General features: G+C 39.1%; 1 protein-coding gene across 5 annotated transcripts in view; it reads left to right on the forward strand.

Moving 5' to 3' along the window:
• Positions 1–13,956, forward strand: part of LOC142028416 (retinoblastoma-associated protein-like) — a 51,029-nt gene extending 37,073 nt beyond the window's left edge. The window contains exons 7-16 of one of the 5 annotated variants that reach the window (XM_075022282.1): positions 5,421–5,539; positions 5,979–6,124; positions 6,835–6,980; positions 7,541–7,645; positions 8,729–8,842; positions 8,932–9,098; positions 10,013–10,043; positions 10,385–10,527; positions 10,988–11,037; positions 12,303–13,956. In XM_075022282.1, the coding sequence (XP_074878383.1) occupies positions 5,421–5,539; positions 5,979–6,124; positions 6,835–6,980; positions 7,541–7,645; positions 8,729–8,842; positions 8,932–9,098; positions 10,013–10,043; positions 10,385–10,527; positions 10,988–11,037; positions 12,303–12,376 (1,095 nt within the window). In that variant the 3' untranslated portion in view covers positions 12,377–13,956. The other 4 variants (XM_075022283.1, XM_075022286.1, XM_075022284.1 and 1 more) reach the window with 4 other exon arrangements.
• Positions 13,957–13,963: the final 7 nt, after the last annotated feature.

Consider the following 13,963-nt stretch of genomic DNA (forward strand, 5'->3'; position numbering starts at 1 on the left):
CAGAAGTTTGATGGCTGTTTTCACACGCGTCCTTCTCCATTGCTAGGAAGCATATTTTGAAGATGCTGTTGTATCTTGCAGTGAGGTGGCCACATGGACTTTTGTTGAGAGACCCTATAAAACATGGATAATTGGTTAATATAAAGCCATCTGGTGAAGAACAATTTTGGGAGCAGGGGTGGTTGAAAATTGCAGTATTGATTGTTCCGAAATAATTTCTGACTTCTACCAAGATGTGCCAGGTCTCTCCAGAGGCTTTTGAGGAAGACTAGATTATTGCAAAGCTGCGAAGAGAATGGATTTGCAGCATTATTTAGAGCAACACAAGTTTAAGATGCATATCCATGCTGTGGTGACCTGGCTTTCTCTGACCGAAGGGATATGAACTCCTTTTTTACTAGGCCTTCAAGTAACTTTTGATAGGAAATCTCTCTTTCTCCCATTAGAGATGCTTGATTTCATATTAATATGTATGTATATATATATACATTAATATGTATGTATAGACACCGCCTAAATCGGTTCCACATTTCCACGATGGGTCCTACGTGCCAGAGCAGAGAACAGTTACTCTTTTTTTGGTGCAATAGCTATTTTATAAGAAACTGGAATAGGAGGGCACTGAACATGAAAACTCCTAACAGGCTTGAGGCTAGGACACCCGCTTTCAGGTCAGCTGCTCACGTGCTTTGTGTCAGGGACTTCAAATAATCAGAGTTTTCATGATTTGTATGTGTATCAGTATGTGCTTGTCACTTCCTCCAGAGCTGATGACTTTCTAAGCATCTGTGAGGAGGAAAATCCTGTCAAAATACCGCTCCTAAATGACCAGAACTAATTAACAGTCACTGCTGCTTTTCTGCTTTTTTTCTTCCTCTGCATACTACGCATTTAGATACAAGGAGATCTTCACAAAACTTGATGACAGTAAGGTAGGAATAGGACTTGTATTAAACATATATTTGGTCTAAGGAGTTAAAAGTAGATCTGACAGTATTCTGTATGAATTAAACCGTCAACACTAGAGTTGTTAATGTTTTTCTTTATAATTTTGTAAGAAGAAGCCCTAATAGGATCATAATTTATATGATAGAACTAATGTTTGAAATTAAAATACAGTCCTTAATCGTACTCGTTTTTCATGGTAAATACTATTTAAATTTAGTCTGTGAAGTATATTTTTTTTTTCAGCAGGCCTAAATTATTTCACAAATCTGAATACTAATTTTCGTGTGAAGCTCCTGAAAATACAATTGCAAGCAAAAGTCAACTATTTGGATGTGCAATTCTGTCATGGGAAAGAGGAGTGGAAATAGCTCGCGCCGGTCCAGTCCTTGCGCTTCCATTCTAGAGCTGTCGATCCTAAATGGGCTTTGTTTTGCCTTGTGAAATCACAGCCACCGTTTAGCATATTATGAAGAAGAACTTTTCATAATGTTCTGTATTGTATTGACTGATTCAATAAGTATTATAAAAAAAACCAACCCAAACCAAAAAAAAAAGGGAGCTTGGAATTAAGATAGACACTGAGTTTAGTGATAAACACCGCATTGAATTTATTGTGGACAAATAACTAAAACCTGAAAATCGATTAGGAAATTATGATGAAGCATAAAAACATAAAGCAGTAGAAAACAAAGACAAAAGCAGTTTTTAAAATACTGCAAACTGCTAATTAGCACTGCTGAGAGTAAAGTTGCTCAGGGACTTCGTCCGTAGTCAGTGGACTACACCCAAACCCTGGGGTAGCTGTTCTCCATATTTAGAGATTCAGGTCTTTTGTTTAATCTTTTCATGAAACCCAAAGTCCAGTGAAACATTGTTGGGACAGAGCTGCTGAAAAGATCAGGAAGCTGGGAAGCACCTGTGTGTCCGGTAGTTTCACCATAGCCAAATAAAGATTAGCCAACAAAAAATTCTGCCTGTTTTGTCCATAAAAGGAACTTTTAGATTGCGGAAAAATCACTGCAGATGCTTGCGATGGAGGGAAGCATCCTGCAGAGGCTCACTTAACGGAGTCCCGCTTAATTCACGGAGTTCAGTGTTGCAGGGTTATAATTAGCCCCGGGTAGTGTGAGAGGGGACTGAGTCAAATTTCAGTCTTACTCTTCATTCTGATGCCAGTGGCCATTTGACCCTGGGAAATTTTAGGCCTTAATTTTTTGCACTAATAAAATGGGGCTTCTCTAGCCATCGCAGGGAAGTTTCAAATGAAAAGCAACATTTCACTTAATTAGTAAAATTTATTCTGTGGCTGCATCTAGTAACATTAATCACTTACTAAGCATTAAAGTAAAAACTGCAAAACTCCTGTCATGTGAAAGGAATGCATTGGGGGTGACCTGTGCACCTGAAGGGCTGCTTAAAAGCTTTAAAAAGCAATATAAAATTTATAAAAGGTAGTGTGAACAATGTTGCTTTAGAAACGAGTTACTGATAAACATTCCTGTTCAATAAAGCTGGACCCAGGGGTTAAAGTTCTTTTGTGACTGCTACTTAGAGGACTGGTAATTGACTGGTTAATGGTATATTTTGCTCATTCAAGCGAGAGGTAGTTTGTTGAATACCAAATAGTGGGACCGAAGCCAAACAGAATTTGCCCTGATAAGCTTGAAAACTCCCTGCAAGCAGCAGAATGTGCTTCAGATTCACTAAACAGAAGTCTTTTCCATGTTTAAATATAAAGACAGGAGGCAAGGTTGTAATTAAACCCATCGGTTTTGCAGAGTGGGGGGTGGATGCATTTGAGAAAACTCGGCTCTGCGTGTTTCTGCGTTATGGCACTCTCGTGTTTTTGGGAGGCACCAGTCTTGTCAGCATAGCACCTTCTTCCCAGTGTCAATTAGTATTTGTGGGAGCCAAAAAAGATGTATCAGACTCACTGCGTCTTGCTATTCAGTCTCGGTGAGTAGATGTTTCTACACAAAGAATATCCTCTTGCTACCTGTGGTCCATCCAACTGATGGAAAGCAGCAGCAGGTTTCATAAATTCTTGTAGGGTAAAGTTTCACGTGCCAATCAGCCGATCGAGCAGGCTGTTGTCAGTAAATGGGGGACATCTCGTGCTCCCCGTTTTCTGCTCTTCCCTGCTTTGCTCCCAACCTCCGTGGTGTTGCTGCCCCGTCTGTTCTTAACGCTTGTTCTGGCTCTGCTCGTGATTCTCGGCAGAGCTGGTTTTGCTTTTTCTGGTAACTTTCTACTGGTTTAATGCATCCGATTGACTTGTGTGGAGGTTGACTGGTTGTCCAGGCTGGCAGGTAGAAGAGGAGGAGTGGGATTGACACAAAAATAAGCAGATCCCTTCCACAGGTAGCAAGCTGCTGCATCCCCTCGTCTTATCTGATGAAATCACACTCTGTGTAGTGAAAATGGGAGCAGGGTTGCGAGAGGACCTGGAACTGCTGGTCTCAAGTGCTAACTTCAAAAATAGTAACTTTTGCTTCTGTTTCTTGACCTCTCATTCCCCTTTATCAACCCCTTTTCCTCCTACTGATGCTTCATTGAAAACAATATTTTCCCAGTCATTAATAGCTAAAATGTGAAATGAATGAAGCGAGATTCACTCTTAGTCAAGGAATCAAGAGATGTTTCAGCAATGAATTAGTGATTGCTCTGGGAAAGAAACTTAGATTCTTCAGGGCATGGTGAAATGCTGATGGGAATAATAAAAAGGAAGAGACCAAGTGGCCAGAAGAATGAGAAATGGAGAAGGTCGTGTCTCTGCATTTCCAGCAAGGGCAGCGCTGGAAGAAACAAGTGAGAAATGTGTTCACTCCTAAGTACAGGGAAACATGATGCAAACCAGCCCAAGAGCTGATCTGGTTGAGAAATGATGGAGAAATAAGTATGTGGTTATGAGTCAGTAACTGATGATTTTCTGTTATGGATGGAACAGCACCAGTATTGGCAAAACCATAGTTTAAAAATTACGCAATATGAAAAACTGTAAATCTCAAGTCACTCTTGTCTTGTTGCTTTGAATTTTTAGTTGATGCACTTCAGAAGAAAGGTGATCTTTTTTTAGAAATATGGCTAAATGAGGAAAGTCTTAATGCTAGTTTTAATTCTAGTAAATCTAGTCTAGTTCTACTAGGCCTTTTCTTATTGCCTTAGCCAGGTGATGCAGCTTGCTTTACATGCATGCTGTGCTCCTGTTTGTTATAGTAGCTACAGATTTGTTATCCGTGCCATCATATTAATATATTAGTAACATGCATTTGTAGGATCAAATAGACCTTGGCCAATCGGACGATGCATTATGTACAGTGTCGAGCTGATTGATTTTACTGCTGTCTTTTGGGGGATCATTTGGAGGAATATGCTGAATGTTTGGTTTTGCCCACTTCATGCTCAGTCTTATGGACACTGCTTTCCCCTGGAGAAGGCAGATATTTGCTAATCCAATGTTCTTCTGTTGCTTCGGGAGTTCTGATGCTGCACTGTTGGAAGGCAACATTGTGCTCAAGGATGAGTCTCCTCTTTAAAGAAAATAAAAAACCAGAAGCCAGCAACCCTGTGTTTTCAAAATTAGTTATAAATACGATGCCAAAATATTTTCCCATGCAGTCTTGCTGTCTCAGCATAATTCTTCTCTGTACATGACATGCAAGCAAGAAAAGCCTGAGATTTTGTTTCTGCCAGGCTGCTCTTTATTACTAACGTCAGCAGTAGTACTAATGTTGCTTCAGCCAGAACCTTCCCCATTCCGCTTACATCCTCTCCGCGTTGCCTCCTACCTCAAGCTCTTAGTAGGTTCAGACTTTTTCCAGCTGCCTTGCCTAAAGTACTGATAACTGACCTAAAATCAAAGTGGGTTTTGGTTTTGGGTGTGAGGGCAGAGACTTAATGTGTCCAGAGTGACTATAATTCTTGCCAGAGGTCGGTCTGGAACATGACACTGCAGAGACCGAAGTAGTCCCCAGTGCACTTAGATGAGTTATGACCGTGGTTTGTATATTATAATATGTAAAGTACCGAGTGGATGTTGTAGCAGAAATGGATTGACAGGACAGGAACTTTCAGTCACCGATGGGTTTGTGTTTTGTTTGGTTGGTTGTTTTTTTAAATGTGAGCTTTTATGTACTTTCTTGTATGGTTTGTTCTTCTTTCCAGGAATGGCTATTTAATAGGAAGTAGTAGGAGACTCTAGAATACAGTTATGTCTCAACACTGGAGTTAGCCTATATCTAATGGGCTGCTGTTGAAACAGAAAAAGTGTTTGGTGTATTTAATAGTTAAAACTTGTCAGTTAAAGAGTTAAAATATGTTGGGCAAAATATGACTGTTCTGAAATATTTCAAAGTGTTAATCTTTTATCTAGGATCATATTTTGGGGGTTGTTTTTAGGGAAGAAGGAACAAAATCCATCCAGTGTAGTTGTCTATTCTCAGTATAAGGTATTGTTACTGTCATTTTTCTAGGGGTCACCTCTGTTCGATCTTATCAAGCAGTCAAAAGAACGAGAGGGCCAAACCGATCAGCCTGAGCCCACTTCCACTCTCAACGTGCCTCTCCAACACAACCACACTGCTGCAGACCTGTAAGTGACATGTGTGCTTGAGCTCTAGTTAAATGTGAAGTTAATATCGCCCTTAATATTGAAATCCACGTGTATTCTGTTTTCCTACTTGTTAGGCTTGATACTTAGGTTATGATGAACTGTTGTATTTGCTGCTTCTTATTATACATGTAAATTTAGCTAAACCAAATTCTGAAATATTTTTTTCCAAGCCCTATCAAACTTGTAATTCCAAACTGTTACCTTACTTGCCTAGGAATAAATAAGTCCCTTTATCAGGTATTTGATCAATAACTGGAATTTTTAAATTCCTGATACAGGAATAACAGGTTACAGTAGCAATTAATTTCTTTAATTTCTTCTAATGGGGGAAGAGGGAAGAGTTCCTGCAAGTATTATTCATATAAAATTGTTCCTTTATCCCGTGATGTTAAGTGCTTAATATACGTTGAATCTCCAGGTATCTTTCTCCTGTGAGATCTCCTAAGAAGAAAGCACCTGGACCTTCTCTAGGTGCTACTTCCACTCCAGATGCTCAGCCAGGTGTGACCCCCCAAACACAGAAACCACAGAAATCTACCTCTCTCTCTCTGTTCTACAAAAAAGGTTTGTTGCTTCTGTACATGCTGAAATTGCAAAGTTACCTCTTGTTATTTATCCTTTTTGGGTTTTGGAGCTCAACATTTCTTAAAAGATGATAATAGAACCTGTAGTAAACACCGTGGAAACCCTCAGCTGCCTCTGGAAGAAACAGTAAAACGGTGCCAGCAGGTTAATGCATGCACTCTACACGCTGCAAGTTCGAACTGAAAACTTATCTACCGATGGTAAGAATGGCCATATGGGCTCAGATGGAGGGTTCTTCTATCGTAGCATCCTTTTTCTAGCAGTGACCATAAATAGATGTCATGGGAAGCTTAAGAACTGGGCAAGCATATATGATGCTTACCCTGACTGCTGTCCCAAGCTTTGACTTTCTCCACCTCGGGAGTTTTCCTGAGCCTTTTGCGATGTGTGTGCTTAGTAACTCTCAGTAGATTCATGTTCCAAATGCTTGTTCAGACTTCTTGAATCGACGTAGGCATATATGCGCAGCGTTGTTTGGTGTGGACTTTCGTGTGTCCAATGCCTGTTGTGTGAAGAATTTTCTCCATTTCTTTTGAACTTGGCTTCTACTACCTTCGTTTGATGGCTTGTAGTTTTTGTAGTGGGAGATGGTGAACGTTTAATTGCTGTCCATCCTCCATCACGTTCCTTTTATTTTGTATATGCCTATTATTACAATTTCAGTTTATTTTTCTTCTCTGTTTCTGAAGTGTATCTACTGGCCTATCTTCGACTACATACCCTGTTTTTTCGGCTTCTCTCTGAACATCCTGACCTGGAACCCTTGATCTGGACCCTCTTCCAGCACACGCTGCAAAATGAGTATGAGCTTATGAGAGACAGGCACTTGGACCAGGTAACGTTAACAAAAAAGTTTTTAAAAGTTTAAAAAGGCTCCAGAACAAAAAGTTCCTTATACATTCTTTAGCCATTAGAAATTGTAATTTGAGTTCTTATTTCTCTATTGATCATTCAAAGGAGAAATTAATTTAGAGTGAAGTTGATCATCTCAGGTTTTCTAAGTACTGGCAGTTACTTACTATGGGATCTTCAAATACCATTTACAGCTATATTCAAAACAATGAGGACGCACTAAATTTTCTAATAATTTGTATAAGAAAATACTGATTTTCTTTGGGAAGACAACATGTGTGGCTGATATATGTTTAGTTATTCTACCCTAAAATTGCAGCATGTGAAATGAGTTTGAGAAGATATTATCAGCTCCAGTTAGTTTACTGTCATACTGAAATGGGGAGAACAGTAGTTGACTTACATTCTGGAAGTTCTTACGAAGTTGAGTTGCATGCTAGTTTACAGAGCACAATCAGTAATAGAAAGCTCATCTTAACTTGACATGAAGAAGCTGAATTCATTTTCTGCATTTCCAGTTGTCTTGTGTTGTTTCTTTAATAGATCATGATGTGTTGCATGTATGGCATATGCAAAGTAAAGAATGTAGATCTCAGATTTAAAATAATAGTTTCAGCATACAAGGAGCTTCCCAACACAAATCAAGAGGTATGGAAATTCTTTAATGTTATTCCTCCATAAAAATGTTATAAACTAATTATTTCTCTCTTGTCTAAAACAAAAAAAACCCCACCAAACTACACCTGAATGTGCAAAAGTTTTCTGCTTCACTGCACCTGCATTTTGTGGAGGCGAAAACTGTCTCTAATACTAAAAGTCTCTTTAAACATCTCACAGATAACTTTCCTTAGAAAGCAAACTTCATTCCACATTTTTACTTAAAGAAGCTAAATAATGGTTTATGATTCTATTTGGAGACTAGATGAAAGATTCGGATCTAGAGCTAACAGCATTTTCAAAAGCAGCCCAAGTTCCTTCAACAGTTATCTGACTTCCATGGAGCGTTAAGAGAAAAGAAGCAGATAACTGTCTATAGAAACTTTCAGTAGAAACATGGCTAGATATCAAATAGAGATGTATGGTTAGATATCAAACAGGTGTGTATGTATTAAAGTTGCAGGCTTAATTCTAACATTAAGTAGTTCCTTTCTTTCTAAGGGCCTTACTGTACTTAAATTTTTGCACCAAACAGTAATTAATAGGAAAAAAACCTCACCAAACAGCTAATTGAACGGTAGCTATCCTTTTAGTAGCAGAATTTCTCATTGTGTATTTGTGCGTCTTGGCTAAACTCCAGACTTCTGTCTCCAAGCCTAAAGAACTGTTTTATCCACATCGGGTCAGTAATGGTTTTTGTAGCCTTGCAAGGCATGCACAGTAGCAAAGCTTTTTTTTTTTTTTTTTTTTTTTTTGAGAATTGCATGTATGAAAGCAAATGGAGCTTGAATTGGGAAAATGTTGTTATAGTACTGATGAACTGCTTTTGCACTAGGGAGCTGTGCCAATTAATTAAGTAGGTACCACTATTGATGCTTATACGTGTTTGAGGAAAAAAAAAACCAAAACCAACAATTTAGAACAGTTCTAATTAGTAGTTACAATGGCTTGTATAGAATACCCGTGCCATCTTAACTCTTATCTAACACAGATTTTTTTTGAATGGCTTTGAGTTTGTCAAATGTAAAATTCTCATCCTTTTTGTTTGTTTTATGATTTTCTTGCCCTATGTAGACTTTCAAACGTGTTCTTATCAGGGAAGAACAGTATGACTCCATTATAGTCTTCTACAACTTAGTGTTTATGCAGAAGCTGAAAACAAACATTTTGCAGTATGCCTCCAACAGGGTAAGCTGTTAGTTGTGTTCAGTGTTAATTATTAGTAGAATAGGAATATATAAACAACAGAACTTATGATGATTTTATTATTTTTATAGCCTCCCACTCTGTCACCTATCCCACACATTCCTCGCAGCCCTTACCAGTTTTCCAACTCTCCTCGGCGTGTCCCTGCTGGCAATAACATCTACATCTCGCCCTTGAAGAGCCCATACAAATTCTCCGACGGGTTTCAGTCACCCACAAAGATGACTCCAAGGTCTAGGTGGGTTGTTGGCAAGCAATTCTTTGACTAAATTAAAGGTATTTGGGGGATTTTAGTGGAAGCAAATTAGAAAACCGCATAGTCTAGTTTGCCAATAGTCTGCAGTAATTATCTTTTCTAGTTAAAAGTTTGTGTCCTGCATTTGGAATCTTTATTCATCTTTGAGCACTTTTCAGTTTCAGTTGAGTCAGTGTGCTCAAGGAGTTTGGGGTGGGGTTTTATTTTTTCTTTTTTTAGAATAGTCACATCTAAGAGGGGTTTTCTGACCAAGTTGCTTAAATGTTGTTGGCTTTGACTGTGGTTCAGAAACAGAATGTGGTTGAGAAACAGAAATGAGCTTTGCACGCTTGTTTAAGAGAAAATACTTTTTTAGAACAAAAGGGTTGAGAGTAGTTGACTGAGCAGAACCTTTCAACCTGTTGGTCACTCGTTCATAGCAGACGAGGATGACAGCAAACGTGCAAGTCTCCAGTGGGTTTTTCAAACTAGGATCAAGTGAGTCCCATTGCACCTGGCCCACTGTGTACAAAAGTTAAACTATTACTGTATATTTTAGGTTGAAGTCCTGCATGGTTTTGATTAGCAATCACCTAAAGGTACTGATGAAGGGATGATTATCTGCGTACCCAGCGCTGAAGTGTCTTCCTGCAGATAAGGGCCGGCCTGTGGGGACCGCCGATTCTTTCAAGCCACAGTTTCTTTTTGATCTGTGTGGTACAGTTGATTTGGCGATTCAGCATTCACTGGCCCGAATAGAAACGTGAACGGTCTCAACGCAGTAAAGCGTAGTAAGGGTTTGCACTGTTAGTGCGGAGAGAGAGGAAGAGACTTTGTTAATGCCTTGTGCTAAGCTGTGCGAATTGGTGGATGCTTCTGTCATCGTAACTTAAACACTTCTCTTCTTCATTTGGCAGAATTTTGGTGTCAATTGGTGAATCGTTTGGGGTGAGTTTTAACATTTTTAATGTCTGGTCTTGAATGCACGTAACTTTTGGAGGAATGGGATAGACTGCTGACACCTGTAGAACTGGCCAGGGAGTGTCTCTAATTCAGCATAGTATTTGATGGAATTTGTAAGCACAAACATTACAGGGGTGTCCTGTTAACTCCTTTCAAATATCCAGACTTCACTTTTAAAATGTTTTGCATTTTCTTGCTTTGACAGAAGGTAGAGCTCTTAAACTGCGGAGTTTTAGAACTCCTAATTGTTGTAGTGGATAATCGGGAAAGTTTGAGTAGTTTCAGGATTTGTTGACAATTCTTTCCCTACTTTCTTGTCATTTCAGACTTCTGAAAAGTTTCAAAAAATAAACCAGATGGTGTGCAACAGTGACTGCCAGCTAAAACGCAGTGCAGAAGTAAGCTCTGCTCCTAAGCCACTGAAGAGGCTGCGCTTTGATATAGAAGGGCAAGACGAAGCAGATGGAAGGTGAGGGATTGTTTGTGGCTTTTTGGTAATCTTATGTATATTTGGTTCTTGGGGCCTTCCATCTTACCTTCTTCCTGACATCCTAACTTCTGTTAATTTGTGAACTTTAGTAAATATATTAAATGAGAGATGGTAGCATACTACTTCTCAGTTAGACACTTTGATATCCAAAGCAAGGATTTATTCCGTGCCTATACATCCCAGTATCCCAGTGTTACCGCTGAGTGCTAAACCATGCTGTTGTCTTTAGTCAGCCTTTTAAAAAACAAAACCCAAATTTTTTAGGCGTATGAGAAATCAAGCAACTCTTGAGTTTAGCATGGATGAAAAAAGAGTTAGCATCTTTGTAAGAGAAGGCGATAGCACTCAAGTGAATGAACCTTGATTTAAAGTTAGGTTATGAGAATAAATGTTGGAGGTTTTTTTAACTTGCACTTAATCATACGTTTTCTGTCTGCAGCAAACACCTACCCCAGGAGTCGAAGTTCCAACAAAAGCTTGCAGAAATGAGTGAGTATTATTTTTTCCATTAACTGCCCAGCAGTGAGTGCCTTGGATAAAACAGTTTGTGCCCACTCAGATAAAAACATTGCTCAACACTGATGTAATTTTGGTAACTTGCTCAGTTTTTTGTACTTGCTCAGTTTTTTGTACTTGCTCCATTTAATCTTGAAAGTGCAGATTATAAAATGGAAATCCTCAAAAGCCTTTTTGAGGATGTTAAATGGCACAGCAGCATAGGAGATGCTATATTACATGTGAATAAGAAAATGAGCATGACACATTTTTACTAAACGCTAGAATTCTTGAAATGGAATTAAATGCTTGCCAAGGCTTTCCCATTTGTTGTAATGACAAACCCTTAGCTGAGAGCTTGTGGGTAGAGATCAGTAGTAATTGCAGCAGCATTTCATTGACCAGAACACCTTTTTAGGTGATTGCAGTATAGTAAAGGAAAATTATGTACACAGGAAAATTGTATGTAATTTTGTATGTTGCTTTGCTGTCTTTTGTACTAAAATGTCCGAGACTGGTGGGTCAGCATTTCTTTCAGACTTCATGGCATCGCTTTTCTGTTTTTCAAATGAAACTCAAATCTAGCTCAGGAAAAGCGAAACAGCCACATCCCCACATCCAAGCTTTATTTTCTACTCCCGAGAAGGAGCATGCTTGGCCTGACCGGGTGTTCTTACTCTCCAGTGGAATCCGAGCTCCGTAGCTGAGCAGATTTGCCCATTAAAAATTCTTACCGAGCAAGTGTTTGCTCGTCAGGATAGGTACGAGTACAGATCCAGGCACCTCTCGTTTATTATTTTAGGGTAGGGGAAAGGTTTGAGCGTTTCCTTGTGGCAGAGGTTAAGAAGAGACGTTCTGTCTCGCATCCAGTTGTGTCAGCGTGTGTCACCGCAGGGAAAAGGCGTTTTCTGGGCAGGCTGGCTGCGGGACGTGCGGACGGCTCGGCCCGTAGCATCTGCCTGGCAAGGAGACGAGATCCCTACGTGGTACAGTCCATCTGCCCGCCGTGAAGATGAAAACAGACAAAGTGAGGGTACAGAAGCAAGGAGAACTTCAGTGGACAGGTCGAAGGAATTCAAGCTGTGTGAGATTGAGCAGGAATTGCTGAAGCAACTCAGAATTACTTTTATAATGTGGGATTTCTTTTATTTAGAGTAGTGTAATTCAATTCCTTGTGTCATTACCAGTTTTTTACAAGAACTAATCACGTCTGAAGCAAGTATTTAATTTCTTTTTTTGTTTGTTTGGGGTTTTTTTAGCATCTACTCGAACAAGAATGCAAAAGCAGAAGCTGAATGATGGAAATGATACCTCAGCCAGTGAAGAAAAGTGAGATTCTTCTCAGGACCAGGGGCTGCACTGCAGGCCCTCTTAGATTGTTTTTGTTCATTAATTGAGTTGCTTTTTTAGTTGCTTTTTATTCAGAACTGCTAGTTGAAAACATTTGGACTTTTTAAATTTTTAAATGTTTTTCATGATACTTTGCCTTATGATGTAGCATATATACAATGTAAGCCACTGAATTTAATTTATATATTTTTTTGAGGATTTTAAAAACAGACTTGGAAGGTGTCTTGGTTTCCTATTGCAACGTTACTGATTTAAGCCAATTCAGTCTACTTGGACTGATTTTTTTTCTGTCTAAAGACAAAACGTTAGCTAGAATGATTTGAAATGCACTAATTTTGTTTCTTAGATTTCATTTTTAGATTTTCTTTACTTGCAAATTTTGAAAATGAGGGGCCAGATACTGCAAAGATTTGTCTCTGTATATAATTAGCGCATCAAATTCCCATTAACTTAAACTGCAGAGCAGTCGTAGACCTTGCAGAGTCAGTACGTGAGAAGTACAACCTGAATTCAAAGGGAACTCGTTATGTAGCCGTACTACTGAAACCAATACTTAGCGTTGTGTAGTTCTCCTTCCCCAGCTCTCACCCCCCTGCAATTTCAGAGGGCACTTACGCTGTCCATCAGTTGGAATTTCATGGAACGTGAATCCCACAGAGAATCTTCCCAGAAGCTGAAGCTTCTTCCCATATGCAGAGTACTTGATGTGCACTTTCTTATCTTGGAAAAACCTCAATTATTTAAAAGAAAAAAGAACCCTAAACCTAAATCCCACCTGGTACACATAAGATTTTGAAATTCTAATGATGTAGAATTTTCTTGATTTCTTCAAATTTTCCCCTAACTGTAGCCAAGCCAAACAGCTTAAGAAACAGGCTCCAAACCTGTTTCCTATGGCTGAAAGCCGAGTCTCTCCGGTCGGGTTCCAGGTACGAGTGGCCTGGTCTCTAAAAGCACAGGGTGTCTCCCATTGGCACAAAAGCCGAACTTGACGAGCCCACGTTGGGAAAATCACTCTGCCTTATTTTGCTGAAAAGGCAGAGTTTAATAGGCAACTTGCGAACTGTCACAACTAGCAAAAAAAACCCCCAAACCCGAACTTTTTTCAGCTTCTGTGTTTGTAAGTTACTGATTCAGATACCAGATTTTTTCTTGCAATGATAAAGGGTTTGCAAAACAGCCAGTTAAGGAAAGACATGTTTTACTTCCAGTGGATTAAAACCTAAGTAAATAAATGAAGTCCTGCTTTAAAGTGACCCATTTTTATGAAATTTAGCTTTTGCAGCTACTTGAATTAAAACAGCTACAGTAGAAAAGCATGCTGTCCTTACACAAACATTTTAAAACTACATCTTCTCCGGGTAGCTTATTTAGAAATCGTTTAGCTGATCCTAGAATACTTACAGTAGTACATTTTAATGATCAGTCCTTCTGTCGAACGGAAGCTAATCCTACAGCTACTGGAAATTCTACAAACAGCACACTGATTTGTCAATGAATTTTAAAATAAAATGGAGTTATTTTTTTAGTCACAATATGGCTTCAACTTTCCTCCTGAAAAATGTACAGA

Source organism: Buteo buteo, unplaced genomic scaffold, assembly GCF_964188355.1.
Source record: "Buteo buteo unplaced genomic scaffold, bButBut1.hap1.1 HAP1_SCAFFOLD_351, whole genome shotgun sequence".
Taxonomy (NCBI): Eukaryota; Metazoa; Chordata; class Aves; order Accipitriformes; family Accipitridae; genus Buteo; species Buteo buteo.